The sequence below is a fragment of the Pezoporus flaviventris genome, unplaced genomic scaffold (assembly GCF_033815535.1).
Source record: "Pezoporus flaviventris isolate CSIRO_AGI_PZ_B2104156 unplaced genomic scaffold, CSIRO_AGI_Pfla_v1 ptg000030l, whole genome shotgun sequence".
Lineage (NCBI taxonomy): Eukaryota > Metazoa > Chordata > Aves > Psittaciformes > Psittacidae > Pezoporus > Pezoporus flaviventris.
In genome coordinates, this window is record NW_026892578.1 from 4,674,473 (window position 1) to 4,698,984 (window position 24,512).

Sequence of the window (24,512 nt, forward strand, 5' to 3'; positions counted from 1 at the left end):
AAGTAAGACAAACATAGGCAACTCAAGGTTACTCTGTGAAAATTAAAAGGAAATCTGAAGACTCCTAGGAGTTGTTTTCCTTCAAAACTGAAAATCAGCTACACTTTTAGGAAAAATATCTTACAAACTTTGACATTGCAAACAGTTACCTTATGAGATGTAGGAGAGCTGCACTGTGGAGGCATACATGGAGTGGCTAGGCGATCTAAATGGGCCATGATCACAACAGCTGTTTGTCTCAGATCAATAGCTAGCTCATTATCCTGTGGTAAAGTCAGATACCTCAGAAAACTTTCATTTGGACTCAGAGGGAAAGTCAGGATCTAGAGGAGAAAAATGAGCAGTCAGAAGAACCCTCAAGGTATATCGATGACACTACAAATACAGATAGACAATATGTTTTACCCATGCTGAGTATCTGCACAAGCTTAAGAAAAAACAAGTTAACTCTGCACATCTTCAGCTTGCAGTAGAGGAAAATTCCAAACATATATATTGAAAATATAGTCAGATTGTGAACCTAACAGAAACCTACAAGCATAATGAAACTGGTTTACTATGTTTTATCAACCTCAATAATATTCACCAGGAGTCATAGTTCAATTAACTTCAAACACAACTAAATGAGTATGCAAAAAAGTTAACTGGCTGTATATCCAAGTTAATTAACACAAAATCATTAACTCTAAAACACAACATTTACCTCTAATTATACTACAACATTCATCCTCCTACCTCAAGAAACTCAAAACGTACGCATGAAAACCAAACAACAGTGGTGTATACACATCTTACATGGAAAACACTACTGCCAACTTTGTTCAGATAATTTTAAAATTGTTTTAGCCAGCCAAATTAAATTTGATACCAACATAATATCCTCAGACTATTTAGAAAGGGCAAGTACCTGAATCTCTTCCTCAGTATTGGGCACGTCTTTATTACATATTATACTTTGAAATCTCTGTAGCAAAGGTAGAAGGGGTGCACTTGTTCCCTGTGCAGATCGTTCATTGTCCGTTTCCCTTGTTCCATTATCCCAAAGTTGAAGCAACAACATAACTGCTGACAACATTTGGCTGCAAGAGGAAGTTCACATCTTTTATTAATAAGCATTTCTAAACATTTTTTTGGTTATCCATACAATTCACTTTCCACATTTTGAAGCTCAGCAAAAACAGACATCAAGGCTTTCCTTTTTAAACAGATTATCAATATAGCAAAAATGGGATTTTGCAACCTAGCTAACATAAGATCTTGACCACCACTGCATTACTGAAAAAGTTCATATGCTTTGAACCATAATTATTACGTTAATCCCAAACCCATGAAAACTGAAAACAGGCACTGCTCAGGCCATTCCAATAGACAGTGATGTTTAAAAAACAGAGTGTTTCTCACCTTAATGTACCCCTCTGCACTGCCAGTTCTAGCAGTATGGCAAGTGCCAAGTGCTGGTCTTGTAACGGAATGTTTCCTGGCCCTTTGGTACTAGGAGCTCCATGTACATCTCTAGAAGTCAAACAGTATGTATTAAGTAAGAAGTGATTGGAAGCAATACATGGTTACCTACCAAAATCATCTACAACACACTAAGAACCACTAAACTTCCAGAAAAATATAAAACTGGTGATGAAAGCAGGTGTGAAGAAAAGCTGACACATTCCACACAAGATCAATTGTGGATTGATCTCTATTGATCTCTATTAATTAATAATTAATATAGTGGCTCTATTAATCATGTTGAAAACATGAAAAACTTTCTCACAGGTGAAATAAAAATATCCTTATAGTGGATATCATAAAGAATGTAGTTCCAGTATTCAAAAGACAATTTCTGGCAGCTATTGTAAAAATGTAACTTCAAGCTTCCTCAAATAACAGGGAAAGAGCAGGGAAGTGCTCTAAGTCCAATAGGAATGTTTTTTCCCCCTCACATGCATAGAAGTCTGCATTATTTGAGTATACTAGAAAGGAACAATTAAGTGTACACATATACTGTATTACAAAGAATTCTACATGCCAATACAGTTTACACTAATGGAACGTTATTTTTCAGTTAAGTCTACATGCAGTGATTCAGAATATTCAAATTCTTGTTTTCCTTAAACAGGTGAAGCTTTGGGTGACATGGTCTAGCGTGAAGTGTCCCGGCCCATGCCAGGGGGGCTAGAACTCAGTGATCTTAAGGTCCTTTCCAACCCTAACCACTCCATGAGTCTATGAATTAAATCATACTTAAAGAACATAATTTCCATAGCTCATGTATGAGCAAAAGCAAAAGCCATCTTTTTAATTTTACATCAATTATTACGCTTATACCATCAGCTGCTACGAGATACAAGTTTGCCATTTAACAGCTACTTCAGCAACGCTCAAAACAAAGAAACTTACCCAGTCACAACAGACCTTAGGAATTTAGTAGCTCTTTCCACCACTTCCAGCCATACAGAAGATACAGTCCCTTCATCAAAAAGGGATGCCTCCGGTAAAGCTCGTAGTGCATCAAGTGATTCCTGTAGCAATTCACTGCACAGGTCTGCATCTTCACCTACGGAACACAGTAATATTAGTTACATCTCCCGTAACACCCACGTGTCCTGGGTTCAGCAGTAGCAGTCATTTTTCTCCTTCTTGGTAGCTGGTGCAGGGCTGTGTTTTGACTTTTGGCCTGGGAACAGAGCTGTTTTGGTTTGGCCAAGGACTTTGTGAGTCTCATGCTCTGCCAAGGAGGAGGGGAAGCTGGGAGGAAGCAGAGACAGGACACCTGACCCAAACTGACCAAAGAGGTATTCCATACCACAGCACGTCATGCCCAGGGTGTAACTGGGAGTTACCCGGAAGGGCTGGGAGTCTGCAGGGTTGGAGGAGGTATGGGTCAGTGCTTGGTTGGGCTGGGGGGAGTAAGTTAGCAGCTGGCTGGTGGTGAGGTGATGTATTCTCTTCCCTTGTTATTTCCTTTATCATTATTATTATTGGTGGTAGCAGTAGTGATCTGTGTTATACCTTAGTTACTGAACTGTTCTTATCTCAACGTGTGGGAGTGCATTCTTTTCGATTCTCCTCTCCATCCCTCCGGGAGTAGGGGGAGGGCAGGAAGGGGGGGAAATGAGTGAACAAGCTGTCTGGCTGGGTTTAAACCACCACAACAAGTTACGCAATTTTTTGTATAGAATGTTTTGTGGATTTTTTTTTTTATGTCAAGCATACATGTTCCTTAATAATATGTACAAAGTTCTCAAATTTCACACAAACATTTCAACTGCAAGATTTCTGAACAGCTATCTGCTTCACAAAAAACATTCAAAAAGATGACAACTCTTAAACCAGCTCATTCCACTACGCATCTGCTGAGGAAATCAGAAGAGGAACTAGGGCTGGCTGGACAAAGAATGCGCTGCCATCTGAACAAACAGTGTTTGTTCAGACAAACATTCTGCCATCAGACAAGCAGACAGTATAAAGTGACACGTGACAATTCTGCCAACCTCTGCAATTTGACAATCACTGTCAAGTACCTGGCATTAAAACATATATTCTCTTAACGACATACCAATTTGCCTTCGTAAGCATAAAAGGCTCCTAGCACAAAACAGCCCTGGATAGTGGCTTGGATGGCTTAGATGAGCAACAGTATTGCTTGGCATAGTACTACATAAACATAAAACACAATTATGCAAATCTATTTACAAATGTATAGTTCCATGCAAATACCTAATAGACACAGATGCTTTAATGAATCATCTGTCTTCTAATGAAAAATACATGCAATAAGCTATAAAGTAGACCTACCTGACCTCCAGGCTCTACGAAGGAACGCAAATGCAAATGAAAGTGCTGCTCGGGATCCGACTCGTGCAAGTCCTTCTACACCTTTGCCTACAGGTCTCGGGCTAAATAAAATTATATATACACTGGCTTAGTGTAATTTATATTATAATAATATATATTTATATTAGTAGTTATTTGTATAATTTGTATATTCAACAATTTTACAATTTAGCTATATGCATGCATATATAATTACACAATTTTCATTTGTAAAGAAACGTTATTGTATCTTGAGAATGAAGGTGGTCAACATCGAGATGTCAACAACAAAACCTTAACTTCAGCTGCCTGAAAGAACAACCAGTTCAATCCCCAACATTAAAAAGCTCCAGAGAAACAATAAACTAGACTGGCATAATTGACTGGCATCAGAAAGATGCCTATAGTTCTTCAGGGTGAAATTACGATCATATATTTAAGATACAAAGACATAAGATACTTCATGTACTCATTATCTACTCAGGAAGTTTATATTTCTAGATAATTTGGACTGCACAGATTATGTTTATAGGCTATTTCTTTATGAAGCTTCAATTACTAATAATTAATTCCATCAATTTTGTCATTTCTTATCTTTCCATTCAAGTGTCAATGTTATTAATCTCTCTTTGCAGCTTCTGCATTCGTGTGTGTAAGGAAGAGATAGCTTGAACTTTCATTAATACCCACTGGGCTCACATACATTTCTCTGAACTTTTCATGCTAACAATCCCATTAATTTAAGCAAGCATTCCTTTGTACTTAATGACAGGAGATTCCCTACTGCTCCCTCTCAGAAGGACACCAACAATTCTGGTTTTTTAATCTCACATCAAAAGAAAGTGAACTGCTTAAGACTTTTTCAAGAGAGAAAAATATTAAACTGGCATTTTTAGCAATCTGATAACTTAAATATACTAATCAAGCTAAACAAAAAAATAAAAGCCAGATAACAGATTATTGAGGAGAAAAATATCATTGTCAGAACTTCAAACACATAATAACTAATCATGATATTGTCTCCTTTCCTTTTAGGAGCTAGAGACAAGCACAAAAATTTCCCAGGCTGAACTGCTTATTCTTATGTCTTATTGTCAGACAGCAACCTTGTTCAGCTACTGAATAGCATTCCTAATGCCTCATCTGACAGATTTTTCTATTTTTAGGTCAATAAGCTATCAGACGATTTCTTATTCAGTTAGTTCTCTTGAAACAGTCTCTCACCCAAGCTAACAAAAACTATGCTCAACTTTCATGTATTTGTATTTTTAAATTTATTATATGCCTTAATTGAACGAATATTGACAAAAATGTATTAATGTTATTAGAACTAAGTAACCTCCATCAGCATCATTTCTGAAATAAGCCTCTCCATACTTTTTGAGTAGAACAAAAGTAATACCTCAATAAAAGTATACTTATAGCTCAAAGAATAATATCTACAGCGATGTATTATAATAAAAAAACACTAGTATGAACAGAGACACTATAAGTGAGCATGAGCTGAAGAGTAAAACCATGCAGCAGGTGACAGCACATAAAACCACCTTAAGAAATAAGACGAGTTTCTTTACTGCTAATGTTTCACAAGGAGGAATAAATCACATTAAGCTCTCACACACAGGTTGATAACCTTTCTATAACTTTCCTTAATGTATTAACTTGTTCATGCTCGTGTCATTACCTTTTCTTATCCGCAGAAGGCAGAGGAATACTACTGCTTTTCCACTTAACTTTGACATTCTCCTGAAGAACTGCTCTGTTCAATGCAATGAAATATCGCTCCAGGATAACCAGCCTCTGCTTTATTCTCATAGCTGAAAGAGCTGTTGTAGCTGTTTGTGTGGCCAGAGTTTGTTGTTCCTTCACTAGTACCTGAAGGCACTCCTTCAACTCATTCACATCTGAGAATCAAAGACAGATATTATTTTCTGGGTGTTTATCTTTGTTATATATAGTATCATGAAAAAATCAAGACAAATTGAAAACTGCGAACCAACCAAAAGTCTGAACTTCAGAATCCAGTGAAACTCCCTGCTTCCATATTTAATGTGCACATTTCTAATCCACAGTATTTAATAATCACAATCACATTTAACAAGTGTTTACACAAAGGTTATAATCAAAACACATCAGAACCCTCATATTTCTTGTCTACAATTAAAATGTCACAGGAAATACTTACGAGTTTCAAAAAAAAATTCTTATCATCATCCAACCTCGGAGTCAGACTTCTCTTAAGTGCAGGCAACAACTTCGCAAGTCCTCACAAGGATATGCTTTCATTTTGCACTGATACACATTATCTTAAGTTGCTCAGAACTTATAAAACTACTCTAAGAAGCTCTAGGATCATTGCCAAGAGCTGCTAAGTTTCTGAAACAAATAATGTCATAAATTTAAGATGCTTGCAAATGCTATTAGCAAATAAAAGATCTGACTTATGTTCCAACGCTAGAGAATTAATTCTTCACTAACCAGAAAAAGCAGTCAATAGCTCAACATACAGATTTTAAAACAAGTCTGGAAATCAGTTACTTTTACATTCTCTCTAACAACTTTACCTTTATTAAGTGTTTCAAAGTTTTGTCCCTACTATGCAACGCATCTCTGCATACCCAGCAGAAAATTCAAACGGCCTTCTCTGCCACTGGATTGCACTGCACAGCCACTTAGTTTGTTGTCAGCCATCACCCCAGCCTGTTTTCCACATTGCTATTCACATTTCACCATTTCATAATATGTTAGATTATTTTCCCTGAGGCAATTTACATCTTTCCACCTAACTATGAGGTCCTTAGTATAAAAGCCCTACAAAATTCCCTACAGAACTCTATAGCACAGTCAAAAAATCAACAAGTTACATACATACAGCTACTTCAAATCAAAATGTAAAGTAACCCATAAATAAAACAGATGCTTGCCAAAAACATGTTTGATTTGGCTTTTATAATGTCCCTTAACATTATGGCCACATAGAAGTCTGCTCAGAAGGTTTAAAGGATAACTGCATCAGTTCTTGCTAAGTAATGGTTACTCTGACTAAGGACTTTTTGAGTCTCATGCTCTGCCAGGGAGGAGGGGAAACCAGAAGGAAGCAGAGACAGGACACCTGACTCAAACCAGCCAAAGGGGTATTCCATACCACAGCACATCATAGAATCATAGAATAGTTAGGGCTGGAAATGACCTTAAGATCATCTAGTTCCAAACCCCCTGCTGTGGGCAGGGACACCTCACACTAAACCATCTCACCCAAGGCTCTGTTCAACCTGGCCTTGAGCACCACCATGGACGGAGCATTCACAACTTCCCTGGGAAACCCATCCCAGTGACCCACCACCCTAACAAGAAAGAGTTTCTTCCTTATATCCAATCTAAACATCCCCTGTTTAAGTTTTAACCCATTACCCCTTGTCCTGTCACTACAGTCTCTAATGAAGAGTCCCTCCCCAGCATCCCTATAGGCCCTCGTCAGATACTGGAAGGCTGCTATGAGGTCTCCACACAGCCTTCTCTTCTCCAGGCTGAACAGCTCCAACTTTCTATCTTCATACAGGAGATGCTCCAGTCCCCTGATCGTCCTCGTGGCCCTCCTCTTGACTTGCTCCAAAAGTTCCATGTCCTTTTTATGTTGAGGACACCAGAACTGCACACAATACTCCAAGTGAGGTCTCATGAGAGCGGAGTAGAGGGGCAGGATCACCTCCTTCCACCTGCTGGTCACACTCTTTTTGATGCAGCCCAGGATATGGTTGCCTTCCTAGGCTGTGAGCACACACTGAAGCCAGCTCATGTTAAGTTTCTCATCGACCAACACCCTTAAGTCCTTCTTCACAGGGCTGCTCTGAATCTCTTCTCTATCCAACCTGTAGCTGTGCCTGGGTTTGCTCCAACCCAGGTGTACGACCTTGCACTTGGTATGTCATCATGCCCAGTGTATAAACTGGGGGCAGCTACCCACAAAGGCTAGATCACTGCTCGGATCCACCCGGGTATCGGTTGGCGGGTGGTGAGCAGTTGTATTCTCTTCCCTTGTTATTTCCTTTATCATTATTATTGGTGGTGGTAGCAGTAGTGGTTTGTGTTATACCTTAGTTACTGACCTTATCTCAGCCCATAGGAGTGACATTTTTTGAAAGAAGTAACTGAAGTTCCAGTATACCTCCAGGTTGATCCACCTAAAATTTTGTTTCATTAAATAGCACCATTTTGAGGGAAAAAGCTGAATTGTGAAGTGTCAGCATTACTCAGAATGCTAAAGTAAAAGCTTCTACAAAATACAAACTACATTCTCTCAGGCTGCTGCTCTTATCTTAGGTGTGCCATAACCTTTCTAAGCAAAAATGAAAAAAAAAAAAAAACATCTTGTACCTCAGGGTATCATAGCAGAACATACCAAGGACATGACATGGCAGTTTCATGATCACTCCCAACAAATCAACAGAAGAGATAAAAAACAGGGTTTTTTTTTCTTCCCTCCCTGAACACGAAAGCCCTATCAACCTGTAAGTACCAAGAGGATACAATGAAGTAAGAAATGATCATACTTTCTGCTTTACAAAGAGACTTTTCTTAACATTGTTCTTTTTGGCAAGTGATTTCCTTCTGCATATTCATTATGGTCTATTTTTTCACTATCTATACAAAAAATGAAAAAATCGTGGGGGGGGGAAAAAAAACACAAGGCAATTTAACACTTATGTTTGAGGGAGAGAGTCTATACTTGGTGCTAAAGAAATCAAGCCCTAGGTGCCAGACTCAGCACAGTCTATAAGGTAACACAGAGCCACAGCATTCATCATCCCTTTCTAGCTGGTAACTAATCTAAATGTGGACATGCTCTAAATTTATTTCTGAGAGTTGAAGAATTAGATGGAAAAGTCCTTCATTTCAAAATAACACACTTATTAAACACGTTATGGGGACTACTAGAAAGAAACACTTGGGACAGACAGAGCCCACCTACGATTCTCCAGCAATTACTTTACAGGGAACTTTCGCTAGAAGTCTATAACTACATTCAAATCACTTCGGATCAGCCACAGGACTGCCACTATTAGCATTCCAACCTTTCTGATACAATAGGTGACACAAACCACTGTTAAGAACTCTGACTGCTTAGAAAACAGAATTAGAAAACAGAATCCTACAGAAGCACATAGAATGTGCACACACCATGCAGCACCAGTTGAAAGCTGGCCGTCTTACACACACACAATATTGTGTCTCTGCAGGAAAAAAAAAAAAAACAACAAACCAAAAAAAACAGTTTCATAGCAGCACCTAAATATTAATTCCTAAAGTTTCAGCAACATACACAGGATAGCCTGTAAGATAACACCATACTCAAATGATCTGATAGGACAACTTGCTCATTTGACAAAAAAAATTAACATTATTGTGGGTTCCAAATACCTCAAAGATTCAATTGTGTTTTAATACAAAAATCTGTAGTTTCACAAACTATGGAATGTTTTACTAAACTAAACAAAACTTCACAATAGCACTTTCTAAAGTAAATGATTTCAAAAGCAAGCTACTTTGCTTTCCTGTCAATCAAGTCACCATCAACAAATAAAGTCAAATTAAGACAATACCAAAACTGTCTCCACTTTTTATGAGGAAAAAGGGCTAAAAAGAGCTCAATTTTCAAGTGACTGGCCCTAAAAATCACAATTTTTATATTCAGAAACTAGCAATATTAAGAACTGTTCCTTACAATATACTGTTTTCTTAACAAATGCATGCAAAAATATTTTTTCTAATGGAAAATATCATTTACCGTCTATAAGATTTAAACCATATAAAAATAACCTGCATGAACCACAAACTTTATTTTAATGAATTTAGTTATAATAAAAATCTTTTCTTTCCCCCTTCTCACCTTGCCTTCACTATCTCAAATGGCTACAACTTTAGGAAAGCTTTCCACCAAAATTAAATTATTCCACTCATATATTTTATACATACTTCTTTAGTATTTCAAAAATGTAAAAGAAAGCTTATAGGCAAAGCACAGTAAAGGCTGGAACAAGTTATAGTAGTCCTATAACTCAGGACGTTCCAAAATTGAACCAAGGACTGTCTTGATTTATTAAAAGAAATACTATTTTTAAATGAGATGCATCTACACATTTTCCCACTTTAAATCTTCTCTTATTCCATAAGTAAAATTATCTTTACAAAAATTCAGTTCATCTTTAGAAAGATTTAAATATATCTGGGAATCAACCTAGTGAAATTGACTTCAATAAACCCTCAAGTCTGAACAACACTACCGATGAGCTAAACACTCTGAGAGAATAGCTTATTAATAGTAACGATTCAAATTTCATCTGAGAAGGTTACAGGGAACCCTTTGCACAAAACTGTTCATATGCCACTATGCCAGGCCCTGGTGCTAACCATCCCTTGCAATGCTTTGCTTTGTCAGTTATTTTACAAAGGGTGGAGCCAGATTATTTACTTAATCCATACCTAGAACGTAAGCACTGAAGTCGTACCATAAAAGTTTAAATTCTCAAACTAACATTAGCAGAATACTTGTTAATTGACAACTACAGTCAGACATGTTTCTGGCTGCAATAGAGATATGGAAGGGTTTTAACATCTTCTGTTGTAATTTATCACATCTCTCCCTCCCCTCAGCAACTAAAATAACTACACGTCTTCACTTCTTAATTCACCCTTCCAGAAGTTCTCTGCATTAGAAGGAAAAATACCAGTAGTGTTTAACCCAGGTCATCTGACAGAGTAAAGAAGTGACATGTTATTTAGGTAAGCCAGCAAAACTGGGGGACAAAACAAGTAGCTGAAGACAGTAGCTTCTTAAACCATCTCAGCCACAGCCAGAACACCAACCTGACATGAGTCTAAGACAAGTAGACTGTCCAACAGCACATTTGCTCCTGTCTTACTTAGCAGCTGAAAAACAAAAAAAAAAACCACAACCACAAAACCACACAAACCCAAAATTAGCCCACACTTAATGGTTTCTTCACACTTATTCCATCAGCCCTTGCAGGGAACAGCACAGGCTTGTAACTGGTAAATTAAGGGCCTTAAAAATGCCAGTACCAAACTGAAAAGTTTCAAGAACTTCAGTTGAGTCACAAGCTTTATTAAAAGCAAATAGGGATGTTGCAGTGTGGGGAGATTTCAGACTTCAAAAATCAAAAAACATAAGAAACAGAATTTGGCAAGAATCTACTGTTATAATGAGCACACATTCCTGCCAGCAGCATAACTAAGGTGCTCGAATTTCCTAGAGATTATTATATTTTGTCTCTTCTTTCCCCTTCTACTACATGTCATTTCCACTGTACATAGATAGACACTGTACATAAATAGAGTAGACAGAGGATGAAATTGGCTTGCCTTAACAGTCGTTTAATGACCCTGCAAAAGCCATTGCCACAGAATGACTGGATTCTTAAGTCAGAGGGAAAGGCAAAAATATAATCACATACACACAATTTTCTTCAGAAACAAGGCTAAATATGATCCAAAAATTATTTTAAACCCAGAGAATGTAATTCCTAAAGGGCATTTAGCTTTCAGCTTCCTTCTGTCTGCTCCCCTATTCAAAAGATGAGCAACAGCAGACCTCACCTTATTAGTATTCAGCAGGAGCAATAATGAATAGTTACACGCACATTCAGAATGCATCTCACTATGTGGCTGAGTACTTAACTTTCTAAGTTTTGTATCATGAGCAATACTTAAGTTGATGCTCAAATACCCATGCATAGAAAGAAATAACAAGAAAGGAGACCCGTGTTTGTGTGTAAAAATACACACATACACATACCTCTTAAGAACATAAACAGCAGCCAAAAAGATACTTGGAGCTGGACAACAGCTTTCAAGTTGGGGGCAGGGTAAGAGGCGAGTTAAAATCTGTTCCAAGTGGCAAGAAAGTAAAAGAAAAACACAGGGATGAAGGAGTTCTGAGAAGGAAAATGCAAAACAGAGGGCATCCTTTGACTAAACCATTCTCTTATTAGCCCTTCCAAAACTATATTTTAAAAGTATTGATCAAGAAATTTTATTAAAATAGGAAATGTCACCATAAAGGATATTAAAACCAGACTTTTGCACTGCTTTCAATTGTGTAACCACTAGTTCCCAGCCCACCTTACCTTCCCTGGCAGAAAACAGGGGGGGGAGGTGGGGGGGGGGGGGGGGAAGAAACAAGTGTTTACAAAACCTTCTGTATGCAAAGAAGTTTAATGAGGTAAGATTTTCAGTGAGGAAAAGACACAACTGGGAGCTGATTATGACAGAATTCTTAAAACACAAAAAAACCACCCCACCGGTGCTGGGGAAGACAAGTATGGAACAAGCACTCAGTGCCTCTTCCAGCATAAGAACAGAGCATTAGGTGAAACCAACAGATGCCAATATCAAGTCAAGGACTAGGAGGAGATAATATTCACGTAACAAGCAGGTGAATTACAAAGCTCCTTGCTACATACATCTGTGGATGCTAAAATTTAGCAAGTTTAAAAAGGGACTAGACAAATTAATGGAAAAAAAAAAATCAACATCAGAAATTATTAAAGCCTGTTAAGTTAACGCTAAGCACACATATGCTTCAGCAAAATAAAAGGGGAGGGGATCTAAGTGCACATTCTTATTCCCCCATACCACCACCTCTGGCTCAAGTCTATATGCTACAAATAATGTATCATAAACACAGAACGCAACTATCCACTTGTCTACTGCTATTTATGCTGTTGCAGTCAAGACATTCCCGACAGCAACAGCAATGTGGGTTAGACTTTTGGTTTGACTCAATAGAGCCAACCTTAAGCATATGATGACTAAGAAATGCAAGTTAAGTACTGCTCTATTTTCTGTACATTTTGTACAACTGCTTTAGGAGTTTCCTCTTCTTCTCGTCTCCCCATATCCATGGTTGAATACCCAGACTTCTCTCAAGATCATGTAAGATGCTAAAGCCAAACATTTTCAGAAAAGAAAACTGCTGAAAGTAGTAAACCAAAATTTTTGTGAAGAATCAGAAGAAATGGCTAATGAGCACATAACTTGGCAGGAACAGGATAGGGGAAGATGTTTTAAAGCACCATTAATGTCAAAAATAATGCCTGAATAGTTCAACGCTGACGGTTAAGAGCTGAATAAGAAATGGATGAACACTAAGATGCAAGAAAAAAGGAAAACCAACTGAAAGCCATATAATAACTTACCAGTGTATTTATTACTACTTAACGCAATTCTACAGCACTTGGCCTAAGACCATTCAAAAAAAAAAACAACCCAAAAAAAACTATGACCCCTTTGCTCTGTTATGGCAGAGCAGTGATCTCAGCATAAATCAGAATTAAAGGAAAGCATTTTCCTCCCCTGCCAGGATGACAAAAAACAAGCACAGGGCTCAGGAAGGGGGACAAAAAGTACTGCTTCACAGCACAATTCAACAATTTCATGAACAGGTTTTTGTGTGTGATCTCAAAATCTCTCAGCCCTCATGGGGTAGGGATGTCACAAGACCCACTGACCTGGATTAGCCTGCTGAAGTTCAAGAGCATGGTCCTCCACACTTCTTGGCAAAGTAAGATTGTATTGCAGCACTTCTAAAACATAAATACATACTGTCTAATATCTACACACTAATCTCACAATGTAAGACTGTAAATCATTAAAACTGTAGAAAAAGTTCAGGGAATTGACCTGAAGCACAGACTTCAGACACCTCTTCAGTTCTTTTTATAAAATAACTCCAAATTATACCTTACTTGTAAAGATATGTAAAACACTAATGAAAACAGAGTAAGTCTTTAATTCTTACTTGATCAGCAGCAATATATTTAAGAAACAATTCTTTTCAAAATTTCCTTCCTGCTTTTGACAGGCAAATGTTCAAAGGTTCATTTTATTTTTATGTAGGATGACAAAAGAAAAGCTTAAAACTGTTTTCCACATATTATGAAACATGTGAAGTATCCAAATTGATTACCTGTATTTATCTTTAATTAATTACCAAGCCACAAAAGCTAAAGTGGCTCAATAGCAACTGTTAGCCATCTCTCTGACAAATACAAAAGTTACTTACAATCATGTACAAAAGATACCTGTAACATTTCTATAAATAAACTGTGTGTTCATAGTGTTAAGGATTCATATGTCACAGCTAGGTGATGCAAACTTCAAGAAGAAATGGTAATGAGGACCAAGGAATACAAATCTATTAGACAAAGTCTTTATAAGTTATTTCTATAATAATTATCTATTTGTGCACTAATAAACCACACTATATATAGGCATTAAAAATAAACACAAGGGAATAAGTTATTTCTTTTGAAAACTTCAAACACACATACATCCTTTTTTTTTTTTAAACAACTGTTTTTTCAATTTTTAAGAAATAATTGAAGGGTGAGCTTAAAAGCCAGCTCCTGTCCCCAGCATCTTGGTCAGCTGGAAGAAATTTGGTAAGATACTCACCATTTAGATTTATATTTGTTAGATTTATTTTACTCTTCAGCAACAAACACTGAATAAAAACACAAAACAAAGTGACCTTCAGCTTACATCTCTTCAACATATTCAATTCTCACTCCTCCTGCCACTGTAATGGCAATTCTTTTCATTCTTCCTACGCTGCAAAATTCTGTCTAGAGTGACAGCAAGCCCATCTGTCCTCCTGTCCTTAAGAAAAGGGAGCAAGCTGGCTGGCACAGAGCAGAGGACAGAAGACTGACAGCTGACCTGTGGCTCAACAGATACAAACAGCTTCCCTAGCAAAAGGGGCTACACAGACGCAGATTCTGGCACTGAAGAGACAATACTTTTTCCAGGGATCTTCAAGAGGTTCTGGGTGAAGGGAAAGGAAAAGGGGCACAACTGATGTCTCCAAAGTTTGCACATGCCAACAGCTGAATAGAGCAATGTCATGCACCAGAACTGTAAAACAAACCACTGAAGTGAAGCTTCTCTGCTATTTCTAACACGGACAATGGCAGACAATGAATTGCTGCTCTGCAGTAATAAACAGTCATGAGCTTCAACTGGCTTCAGTATCAAAATCAGTATTTCATAGATATGAAGACATGAACACAAACCATTTTTCCACTGCCATCACACATGATACTACTGTCAGCAAAGGTCAGTACAAACAGTTAATTGAATTAACCATTTTAACCTTCCTCCCATGATTCACTCAAACTAAGCTACCAGACCATGAAATCAAAAAGATCTATCACCTATTAAACCTTTACTGCTTGCAGAAAATTCAGGCTTCAGAAACTAAGCAATTTAGTCTCAGCAACTGAAAAGAAATATTCTGAAGACATCATAACATCTCACCATATGACTGCATTTGTTCCAAATCAGTGTACCATTCCTTCAAGCAGGATGAAAGGTAGAAATTGACTCAAGTCATAAGCCTAATGAAATCTGAAAGTAATTACAGTAAATGTTTAACTTCAATCACAGTTAACTACTTATCCAACTTACTCCACTAACAGATGCATCTGTCAGCAAGTATACGTGACCCAGTTACTTCTTGATGATACAAAAGTAGTGATCTATATAGAATACATAGTGCTTCAGTGAGAATAACTGAAACAACTGCAATACCTGGTTGTTTGCCCCAAACCCAACTCTCAACAATTGATTTGGCCCTGTAAGTGGGCAGTGGAGCCTCTTCTTCATCTTTCTTTTCTTTGTCGTTTTGCTCTTCTTTCTTTGATGCAGTTTGGCATTCAGTACTATCATCTAAAGAGAAAAAGAAAGAAAAAAAAAAAAAGAAAAAAGACCAGTTAAGCTAGTTCCTCCTTGAATTTAGTTGTAGGTTAGAAATGTACAGGTGAAACATTCGGCCCACAAGTTTACAGCAATATTGTCTATCATTAAGAGTACAGGGTGTGGAGAAGTAGTATTTTACCATGTTAACTGTCAAAGGTGCTAGGCCTCATGTTACGTTTCATAAGACAGTGACCTTATAATCCAGAAGTCACTGCTGTAACCTCCAAGGGAGGATGAACGTTTAATATCAATATCATCATGGAAGATTTGCAAAGGATTTGCAATACACAGTGTCACAAAGGATGCACTTTCAAAGGATGAACTTTAAGTAAGATTTTGTTCTCAACTTATCTGCATTTCTGCACTCTTTGTTTTCATATTCCATTTCCAACACAGAAAAAGATGGCAACTGCCTTAATTTCAAAAACAAGGAGCTATATACTGACATTTACACTAATTTTATGCAGCCATATTTCAATATCTGTAACATTATCTAACATCTTATTACAACAGTTTCAACATCTGTAACATTATCAGCAAGTAAAGAAAATAATACCATCACTTTCTGCCCAACCAACAAAAGATCATTTCAACATTTTTGAGATTACTATCATAAAGAGAGAGAACACACAGTCACTTATCTCTGTAATCAAGGGCTGCATGAAAAGTCCCAATTTTCTAAGCACAGTAGAACTACACAGCTGGAAGTCTCTCCTTATTCATACTGGGGATATGGATCTCCATAACCATACCTCCCATCAGCTCAATGCACAAGACTGCCTTGCAATTAAGGGCCAACATGGAAACTCCTTTCCTCACCTTGATCTTCTTTTCTAAAAATATCCCCAAAAATTTCTCATTTGCAACTTGCCCATGAAGAGTTTAGATCCATTTCCAACAGGCTTGTAAAAATGACTGGTACTCTATTCCTATCTGCAAGTCTAGTCTACAGAGACCTACACACGCACACACACAAAATTTCCCAGCCACAAGAAAACAAATGTGCATTAGAATTTTGTCTTTTTTTCCTGTCCCACCCCACCCACCCAAAACACACACATTTGTACCAGCATATTTCAGAAGACAATAATAACCAAGAGGTTTACAGCTGTTGCCAGACCCAGCACACATGACTCACCATGACCCCACTTGGAGATCAAAAGGCTCTTATTGCCTCAAACCAAACAAATACAACAATGTACAAAAACATTAAACTATTCTTTCCATCTGGCCTGAAAAAAAAGAAAAAAAAAATGACTGCCTAATCTGGTTGTAACCAGATCAGTGATTGCCTCTTTGTTAAAAATTTGTCAGACTGTAGACAATAGCACCTCTCAAAATAAACCTTTTTAACGTGCCTTAACTTTACAAGTTTTAAATTAAAGCCAATGTTTCCTAACCTATAACGCACACTACTGCCCAGGAGGTGGCAGATGAAAACTGAGGGAGAACAGGGTAAAAAAGAAGACATAACCGCAGCATGCATGCTGCAGCTAAGACTATGGGTTACAGAAGGGATAGCAAAGTCACTGGTCATGGCAATCACAGAGAGAGCATAACCATTTCTCTCAAATGCCAAGTAACAGCCAGTAGTGCAGCAGTCATCAGTATGACAACACATCTACAAAGTGCAACTGAATCTAGCTGTTTCTATTCCAAGTCACAAGCAAACAATATTAAAGGCACAGATTCCATTACAGAGTTAAATCAGTGGCTAAGGACCCTGCTTAGCCTCAGTAGTTCAGAATATTCTCACAGTAATCTCACTGTTTCTCCACTCACCCACACATCTAGAGACACACTCTGCAAGGTCTGGGATTTAACTTAGCGGGTGAAGGCTGTTGGGCCAAGACACCGCATTTCACAGGCAGCTGTAAGAGAGCCTGTTACATTTTTTAACAGATCCTCAGCAAAGGGTAACAAAGGGCTACAAACTAAATCATTTTGCCAGCTCCTCAGGCCTAGTAAAGAAGGTCCCAATCCAGGTGGGAACTTGTATAAAAACAACCTTGTCATGCAAATCCACAAGGAGGATTTTCTTTTCTTCATGGTCTGTATGAACAGAAAAGAGAAGCAATGAGAGGAAAAGCAAGAAGGAGCTGATGTAAAAAAAAAAAACACATTAAAAACCCATGTCAAATTGTTCCACAAAGACTTTTCACTATACTTGCAAAAAGCCAAACACTTGCTCTGTAAGGGACAAAGTTTGTAGCTCTCTAGATGGAAAGCAGCAACACAGGCATCACATTTGTGGAAGCTCAGTTACACTTAATGAAAGGGATTTTTAAAAAGGGAACTCCAAAGATTTTTCTGAAAGAGAGGCAGGGGGAAGACATCTTGACTGAAGCCAGCATAGGCCAAAATAAGCAATAAGACAGTTTTCAAAACAATTCACACAAGAACATGCTACCGTGTGCCAACCTGTTTTAAATTCATTTTTCTTAGACTGAAGCCTGAATGTTGGGGTGGGGAAAAATAACCATGTAACATTTCCCTTAAAGAACTTTCTTTAACTATGCTCTGGCTTAGAACCTTAAACCTCCAAGCAGAGGTAGGTATGCTTAGCCAGGCAAAACAGAGCAACTGAAGTAATCATTCTCAGTTAGAAGTTAGCTCCCAAACCAAAGCACAATAGCTCTCCAAGTGTGCTCTATCTTGCACAGCAATAGCCTAATCCAATATAAACAAGAGGATAAAAAGGAAGCAACTGAAGGTGGAACTTACATTTCATACTCAATTTAAAAAATAACTGACACCACATAGTTGCCTCCCACACCTGCTACAGTAATATCTTGTGCTGCTTTTAAATGCCAATGAACTGATACAGCTAGGAATCCCTCAGTAGAAAGAAAAAGCCTGCAACAGTTTCCCAGTAGATGTTGCCATGAACAAGGCAAAAAGTTACACAGTGTGTGCTTTTGGAAAGGCCTGTATTTTACAACCGCTCCCAAATTGTATTTGGTAGCTCCAGATCCAGGAAGTATTTCAGCTGCAGCACAAAACAGTAAGCTGTTTTCTGTCAGAGAACTTTGCTTTTACATATATATATATAAAATAAATATATTCTATACATATATATAATATATATACACACATATACAAACTTCAACTGATAGTTATTTGTAAAGGAAGGACGCATGCCTAACCATTTGCAAGCCATGTTTATCCATGGCTTCCAGGTATAGAAGTCCAGATGACAGAAGATTCTAATTTCCTAACACTAATCGGAAATAAAGTTTCTTTTCTTCCCTGGTATACTGTATTTTAAAATGCATTCTTTATCTGTTGAATATGCAATACAACATTTTATACTTATGAAGTTAAACTGTCCAAGGGGGTTGCACTAGGACTCCTTTCTGTCCTATACAGAGTAGGATAACCCACAGCTGAGTACTGAATGCTTGAGCCACTGGATATAGCCAATATTCATGGATTGGGGAAGCAGAAAAGAGGGAGCTAAACGACACACTTCTCACTTCTAACAAGTTCTCTCTCAAAAGAAAAAGGAGGCTCAAAGCAGAGCTTTGCCTATATGCCTGCTTGCTACAACAAGCATAGGTGCTCTGAACAGTAACCAACATAACCAATTCTCACATGCTGTTACTGTTACTCTTATCATAAACATTTAGTTTCTGTCAGCCTCTCTGGAATTGCTTGTGGCATTTGGACTTTGTTACCTGCAGGTGCAACATGGAATGAGGTTTGTGGATTCAACAGCACTAGGCTGACAAAGGTTGAGCTTTCAGGAAACGGTGAACAGAAGAGGAAGCCCAAAGCGTTTAACAAAGGCAGGATAGAGGCATGAAGCTGATGATTTTCTATTTACAGTAATGGTTCAGTAACTTAAAAATATAGTAAAAATAACAGTATTTAATACTTCACTATTTTCAGTACATAGCTTCCAGTATACAAGACAATAATCTCATCCAAACATTCTGAAGGCAGCCTGATTATCTTTTAATCATATGCCATGCTGCAAGTGCACCTGTATTTGGACATCACTACTGTCACAGTTATGTCCTCAGCTGATACTTGGAAACACGCAAACACGTTCTGCTGAACGCATTTATCAACATGTTTTTCTGCAAGTGCCACAAATAAAAAAAAAAAGAGGTTACCCCTAACCAAACATTCTCGCTAACAGGTGACAAAAAATACGGTATTTGCATATTTTTCATAGAGAGAAAAGGAACGTTTTTCGCTATCAATAGCATGTTCTTCCAGCCTATTGCCACTGCTGATATCCAGTGAAAGAATGAAGTACCTCTTGTGAGCAGTGCAGTCAGTACCAACAGAGAGCTAGAGCACTACTGAAGAAAAGCAGTCACGGTGGATGGACATAAATTAAAACTTCTGAAAAGAGACTGAATAAAAAGGAATACTTACAGCAACCTCTCTTATTTATCTCCAAATTAGTCAATTTAGTGGCAAAATCTCAATGTTGAGATTAAAACAGATTGCTTTTGATATAAAAGCACTGTAGGTTATATACATTTCATTACTTATATATACTTTTCCCTCTCCTCTTGAATTACATTTGTAGATCATTTATGAAAAAAACTACCAACGAAGCAAACTGAAATACTCTAGATTTTAATTTCATGAAACTCAATTTGAGCTGCATATTCAAATGTGCGAACTGACCACCAATTTTTCTGGTTCCATGATTCACTACTGCCCATCTAAAACAAATTCACAACCTAATCAACACTGACCAAAAATAGCCAAAAGTCAAGTCCATTTTGACCATGACAGTGACTGGTAAGTGATCTCCCTGGCTTTATCTTGACGCACAAGCTTTTCCATTTCATTTTCTCCCTTTTTCCTGTTGAGGAGGGACTGCGAGTGAGAAGCTGGGTAGGCAGCTGGCTAAGGTCAATACACCACAGTACACTACTGGAAACAGTAAGTAGCAGTCTTCCTTTAACAAAACAAACAAACAAAAAACTTTAATATTTACAAAAATACAATACACACCCACACACAAAACAACCAACCACCACCACGGACATCAGAAAGCTTTTGAAAGCCTCATCACAGCTTGTACCACTGATGCTTTATTTCTATGGAAAAGCAGTAGCACCCTACAGGCTTTTACACTTTATACCTTTTTGATCCTTAGAAGTCATGTGTACACACATACATCCAGCATTTAAAAACAAAAAATTCACATCATTATTCAGTCCCAAGTGTGGATGAACGTGAAGTCACAGATGACTGACTTGCAGAATCTCTGACAGCACTATAGCATCATAACTAACAAAAATCCCAATTATCCGTGGCTACTTAGCTACAAAGATATTGGAAGAATAGTTTTCTGTCAAATATCAGCACAGCTACAACTCTAAATACAATGTGTAAGTATCTGACAACAAAAAAAAAAAAAAAGGAAACTGCAGCAATTTTCTTTGTAAAGCAAAATATTATTACAGATGTTTGTTATCTTTTTGCAGTGTGTTGAATCATTACACCATGACCATCACAACGCCTTTCTCATGAGCTGTCAGTGAATGGGAAAGCATTTCCCACACTTCATTTAGGGGATAACCCTTCCCTTCATTGCATCAAGTGTATGACACCTTCCAGTAAGATCCATAAAGCTAGCTAACGCTAAGAGAAAAATATTACACTACCTCCACTCATTTCATGAGTAGCTATTGAAGTAACCTTTCTGATAAGATCAGCAATATTTTTGTTCTGTGTCAGCAACAATATTCAAAAGGACCAGCAGCAGCAGGACAAAACAAGAAAGTTTAACTCCAAAACAGTTAGAAGCATAATCCTTGTCCTTACTGCAGCATGCAGCCACTCATAACCTACAAAGCTTATATTCTTCATCAAAATAACATATAATTCACTTTCCTCTCAACTATTTATTATAGCTTCTTTCCTGTAGAAGTAACTTCCTCTAGTCAAAAAGACTTCCCTTCCACCCCAGATTTTAAGGAAGACTAACCACAGGTACAAAAAAAAAAAAATTCTCTCCACAAGGAATTGAGCATTACTGGTTTGAAATATCATGCCTATCCAGCAGTACAGTTCAGGAAGTAACAGAAGCTGAAATAACAGTTCACTGCTTAGGGCAGTATTTCTACACTTCTCCTAGACAGAGCCTCATTTATTTGGGGGCCACATAAATTACTGACAAAATTTATCTGACCATTTGGTGAGCCCACTTCAGCCAGGTTAGGAAACAAACCTTTTTCCTTTTTTCACCAGTTTAACTCCCTGTTTAATAAGGAGTCAAAAAAGCACCACAATAGGAAGAAAGAAAAAATGCAAGAGCAGAATTGTTTCATGTTGGCATAGCCCATCATGAAACAAAATCCACCTTCATCAAAGTAACCTCTCTGAACAGATGCATTAATCTCACATTTGCAGGACTGGTAGTGTTTGAGCTGCTCTCAAGTACAAAAAAAAAAAAAAAAAAAAGAAACCCAAAAAAACCCTACTACACTCTGAGAGAGACTGTGGAGAGTTTTTTCAGCTGACCTTTTAGTTACTTTATGAAGACAGTAAACAAAATTAGAAATAGCAGTATCTACTCTATCCCATTCCTCAGTCCATTTCCTTTAAACAAAGGCTTCAACTGTATACACACCAACCATACCAAACAAAAGGACACTGCCAAGCCTCTCTCAACCTGCCTAGTTATGAAGTTTAATTTCAAAAGGCTGGAACAAATTTAAGCCTGCCTTTAAGCCTTCATTTGAAGGCTCAGACATTACCCTTCTGCACACCTTTAAGAAACCAGTTTCAATTGTATTGAATTCAAGACACAAACACCTGCAAATTGTATAGATAGGTGACAATACACCAAAGTTTTGTGACAGCATGAAATTTGAATTCCATTTTCACCATTACAATGCAAAAAAAAAAAAATGAACAAAGAAAAAATAATTTTAAAATCCACACCTTTTCTTGGAGGTAGTTCGCCACTTTGTGTTAACTCTGTTCCAGGATATACAATCTCCCCATCTTTTACCATTTCATTCCACAAGCCACATAGTCCATCTCGTGTAAAAGCGAGCTGTTAAAAATAATACATTACATATAGTTACACACAACAATTTTATCTTAAGCCAACTCAAGCTAACGTTTAAAATACATCAGATTTTACATTTGGACCCAGAAGAAAGAAAACACACGTACCACCGCACTCATACATTCATGGTGTGTGTGTATGGCAGGTGGGTGTATGATAGCAACTGTAAATAATCTTCAAGATGTCTGATTCTCTAGCTATGCTATTTTCAGACTAAAAGCACGAAACAGTAACTTTTAGATAGGTTCAGACAGGTTTAGAAATACAACAAGATGAACTTCCTCTCAGTGAAAATCTGTCATCAAAAGCATGGATTTTATCCACACATTCAAGATAACATGCAATGGTCAGGTGCATGGGGCAGTGTCCCCCTTTATCCCTTCACCCAAACAAAGTCAAGCTATATAAAGTCACAAAACTTTACATAAGGAAGTGTTAAGAAAGTCAATACAGTCCCCTCTCACAGCCAGCAACTGTAGAGCTGGGCACTCAACCAGAACATATGACATCAAGGCACAGATTCATAAACATATTTTCATCAGTTCAAGCTGGTCCTGCTGTGTAAAGTATCTCTCCCAGACATCCCTCTTCCTTCCAGCTGCTACAACACCTCCTGTTGCATGCAGAACCAAACTATGCAACCAATCAAGACTAAAACCTGGGGGAAGAGAAAGGAGCCGCCCCCGCCCCGGTCACTTCCCAATATGCTATGTGTGCAACAGGACAAACACGACAGAATAAATGGCAGGAATAGCTCACAAAACCACAGGCCGCAACATGACTTCTCCAAATGACTTATGAATTTTTATCTCCCTTGAAGGATCCTAACAACCAGGATAACTTGTCTTCTACTGATGCTGTTCTCTGCTTTACAAAATGCTGCAAAACAAGTATCAACATCTCAAGCAAATTCCGTAATAATCATGCTGTAATTTTCAACCATATCGCGTAAGGAAGGAGGGGAACACATGAAATTGAAAAAGAGAATACCTTTAGCATACCAAAGTGGTGTAGCAGAGACATTAAAAAAAAAAACAAAAACAACAAAACAAAACAAAAACCTGCTGAAGGCTCATTCAAAAGCATCTTTGTGTTATGCAACTAGCATTCAAAAACAAAGTGTTTTAACTGAGGGGTAATACAAAGATACTACTTGCACAACTGCTGCAAGATATTTATCATTATATGCAGAAGTCTGCTTATAGTTTATTTTGATCTATTTCCTAAAGATATTTAATGATTAAGGATTACAGGCTTTAACAGGCACAATCACTAGGAAGTCCTTTGCTGATCTAGCTAATCTCAGTTAACCGGAGGAATTACAGACAATTTTGACATCACTGTAACACACTAGATTATCATAGTTTGACTTCACATTGCATACTTCAGAAATTTACTCCAAAACATATTAGTGATTCCAATTGTTTTCTTTCAGCATAAAATAAGAGCTAACACATTGTAGGTACTTGTCACTTGCTATTTCCCAATCTCAGGGTGATAAAAAGAAAGACAGTGCAAGGTAGGAATTATTCAGCTTATCTGTGCAGCACCAGAATACACTGTGACCAAGGAATTTACTTTTCACGATTTTTTTTCTTACAAAAATAGCTAAACACAACTGTTCCACTATGCTGGGTTCATATGTGATACATTACTTTTTTTTTTTTCAAACATTTACCTGTTGAATGCCAACATATGCTAAAATACAAGCTTGAAAAAGAATGAGGGAGGCAACCCTCCAGATGGGTTGCATAATAAATTCTGGTTTTCATATAATTAAGATATTTGTCCAATAATCTTTTCAAACATTTTATTTTACATTCTCAGATCACATTTGTATCAAAAAAATATTGTCACAGCCTTTAAGTTTACAATTTCAAGG

The 24,512-nt window shown here is 37.5% G+C and overlaps 1 protein-coding gene across 7 annotated transcripts in view; it reads right to left on the reverse strand.

Annotated features, from left to right (window-relative positions):
- HERC2 (HECT and RLD domain containing E3 ubiquitin protein ligase 2) overlaps window positions 1-24,512 on the reverse strand; it is a 107,421-nt gene that overhangs the window by 73,487 nt on the left and 9,422 nt on the right. For 4 of the 7 annotated variants that reach the window (XM_061459756.1, XM_061459752.1, XM_061459755.1 and 1 more), the window contains exons 3-11: window positions 22,501-22,615; window positions 15,418-15,555; window positions 13,338-13,412; window positions 5,495-5,714; window positions 3,793-3,893; window positions 2,395-2,551; window positions 1,402-1,512; window positions 908-1,079; window positions 150-323 (exon numbers count right to left, since the gene is read on the reverse strand). In XM_061459756.1, coding sequence (XP_061315740.1) covers window positions 150-323; window positions 908-1,079; window positions 1,402-1,512; window positions 2,395-2,551; window positions 3,793-3,893; window positions 5,495-5,714; window positions 13,338-13,412; window positions 15,418-15,555; window positions 22,501-22,615 — 1,263 coding nt within the window. The remainder of the gene's footprint in view (window positions 1-149; window positions 324-907; window positions 1,080-1,401; window positions 1,513-2,394; window positions 2,552-3,792; window positions 3,894-5,494; window positions 5,715-13,337; window positions 13,413-15,417; window positions 15,556-22,500; window positions 22,616-24,512) is intronic. The other 3 variants (XM_061459754.1, XM_061459753.1, XM_061459751.1) reach the window with 2 other exon arrangements.